This window comes from Eimeria mitis, genomic scaffold, assembly GCF_000499745.2.
Source record: "Eimeria mitis Houghton genomic scaffold, Emh_scaff4764, whole genome shotgun sequence".
Taxonomy (NCBI): Eukaryota; Apicomplexa; class Conoidasida; order Eucoccidiorida; family Eimeriidae; genus Eimeria; species Eimeria mitis.
In genome coordinates, this window is record NW_024015433.1 from 2653 (window position 1) to 4303 (window position 1651).

Below are 1651 nucleotides of genomic sequence, written 5' to 3' on the forward strand. Positions count from 1 at the left end.
GGTGTGAGGGTTTAGGGTTTAGGGTTTACGAGGATACCCTAGGGTTTAGGGTTTAGGGTTTAGGTTTAAACCTTCAACTCCTAGGGTTTATTAGCGCGACCTAGATATCTAGGGTTTAGGGTTTAGGGTTTAGTATACAATCCCAAAAGCAAACCCTCGAGCGCCGGCCCCAAACCCTAAACCCTAAACCCTAGGGTTTGGGGGAGGGGGCCATGGGGTGCATTGTGGGTGTATGCATGACCCTAAACCCTAAACCCTTAGTCTGAGGAGTAACGCCTTGAGGGCGTCAAAACCCTCAGGCCCAAACCCTCAGCAGGGGACCTGTTTCAGGGTTTAGGGTTTAGGGTTTAGGGTCTAGGGTTTGAGTACAAGGAGCCCCGTCCTCTGCTCCTTGTGCCTTGAAACCGAAATTTCTCCCTAAAGCGAGGGGGGCCCCCATGGGGGCCCCCATGGGGGCCCCCCGAGGGGCCCCTGTAGGGGCCCCCATAGGGGCCCCCATAGGGGCCCCTACCTTCTCTGCGGGTATCTCTCCTCCGTTCGAACTGCAGCGGAGGCCTCGTGGTGGCAGCCCGCACATCCACTGCTTCTTCGTCAGCCTGCAGCAGCAGCAGCAGCAGCAGAAGCAGCAGCAGCAGCAGCAGCAGCAGCGGTAACCGCAGCAGCAGTAGCAACAGACTTGTGGGTTCACAACACGGCCAGCTACAGCCTGCGTTCTGCTGCTGCGGACTTCAGCTAAGCCTGTGAATACTGGAAAATGCAGAGATTAGGGTTTAGGGTTTAGGGTTTGGGGTGTACATGCAGCTCTGTCCACTTCCGCACGGCTTCGAGGGCCGCTTCCACTTGCTCGCTCTCTACGTCTACATATGCAGCACTGCAGCCACAGCAACAGAAGCAGCAACAGCAGCAGCAACAGCAGCAGCAGCAGCAGCAGCAAAATGAAGCGAACTGGCGGCATAGGGTTTGTTAGCAGGCAACAGACAAATTAAACAGCCCGGGGTGGCGAGGCTGAAGCACCAGCAACGACAGCAACCAACGGCAGCAGCAGCAGCAGCAGCAACTACTACTGCTGTAGCAGCAGCAGCAGCAGCAGCAGCAGCACGAGTAGCAGCACCAACAACTAATAACGCTACCAGCAACTGCAGCATTAGCAGCAACTGCAGCAGCAGCAGCAAGTATAGCAGCAGCAGACGGGAGCACAGCAGCAATAAGTGTAGCAGCAACAGCAGCAGCAGCAGCAGCAGCAGCAGCAGCAGCAGCAAGTGCAGCAGCTGACGTTCTGTCTGTGGCGTGGAGTTTGACTCCCCCCCTCCGCCACGAAGATTGGGTTTCTGGGCTCTGCTGCATCACCTGGCTGAACCTGCAGATATTAAAAAAAAGAAATAAAATAAAATAAAATAAAATAAAATAAAAATAAAATAAATTAAAATAGAATAAAATAAAATACAGAGAAAAAAATGAAATAAAAATAATACAACAGGTCGAAACAAAACAAAAAAGTATACAACTGTCTGGTGGAGCTGCCTATACACCTCAGCGGGCTGACGGCCCAAACCGACGGAAATATAAAAAAAACAAAATTTAATATATCCATATATATATATATATATATATATATATATATATATATATATATATATATATATATATATAT

General features: G+C 50.2%; 1 protein-coding gene across 1 annotated transcript; it reads left to right on the plus strand.

Moving 5' to 3' along the window:
• Positions 1-437: 437 nt before the first annotated feature.
• On the plus strand, positions 438-1272 carry EMH_0077480 (uncharacterized protein; the record flags this gene model as incomplete). The annotated part of the gene is made up of 3 exons (XM_038022754.1): positions 438-649; positions 802-958; positions 1012-1272. 3 exons carry the CDS (start codon positions 438-440, stop codon positions 1270-1272), a joined length of 630 nt encoding a protein of 209 aa, XP_037878608.1.
• Positions 1273-1651: the final 379 nt, after the last annotated feature.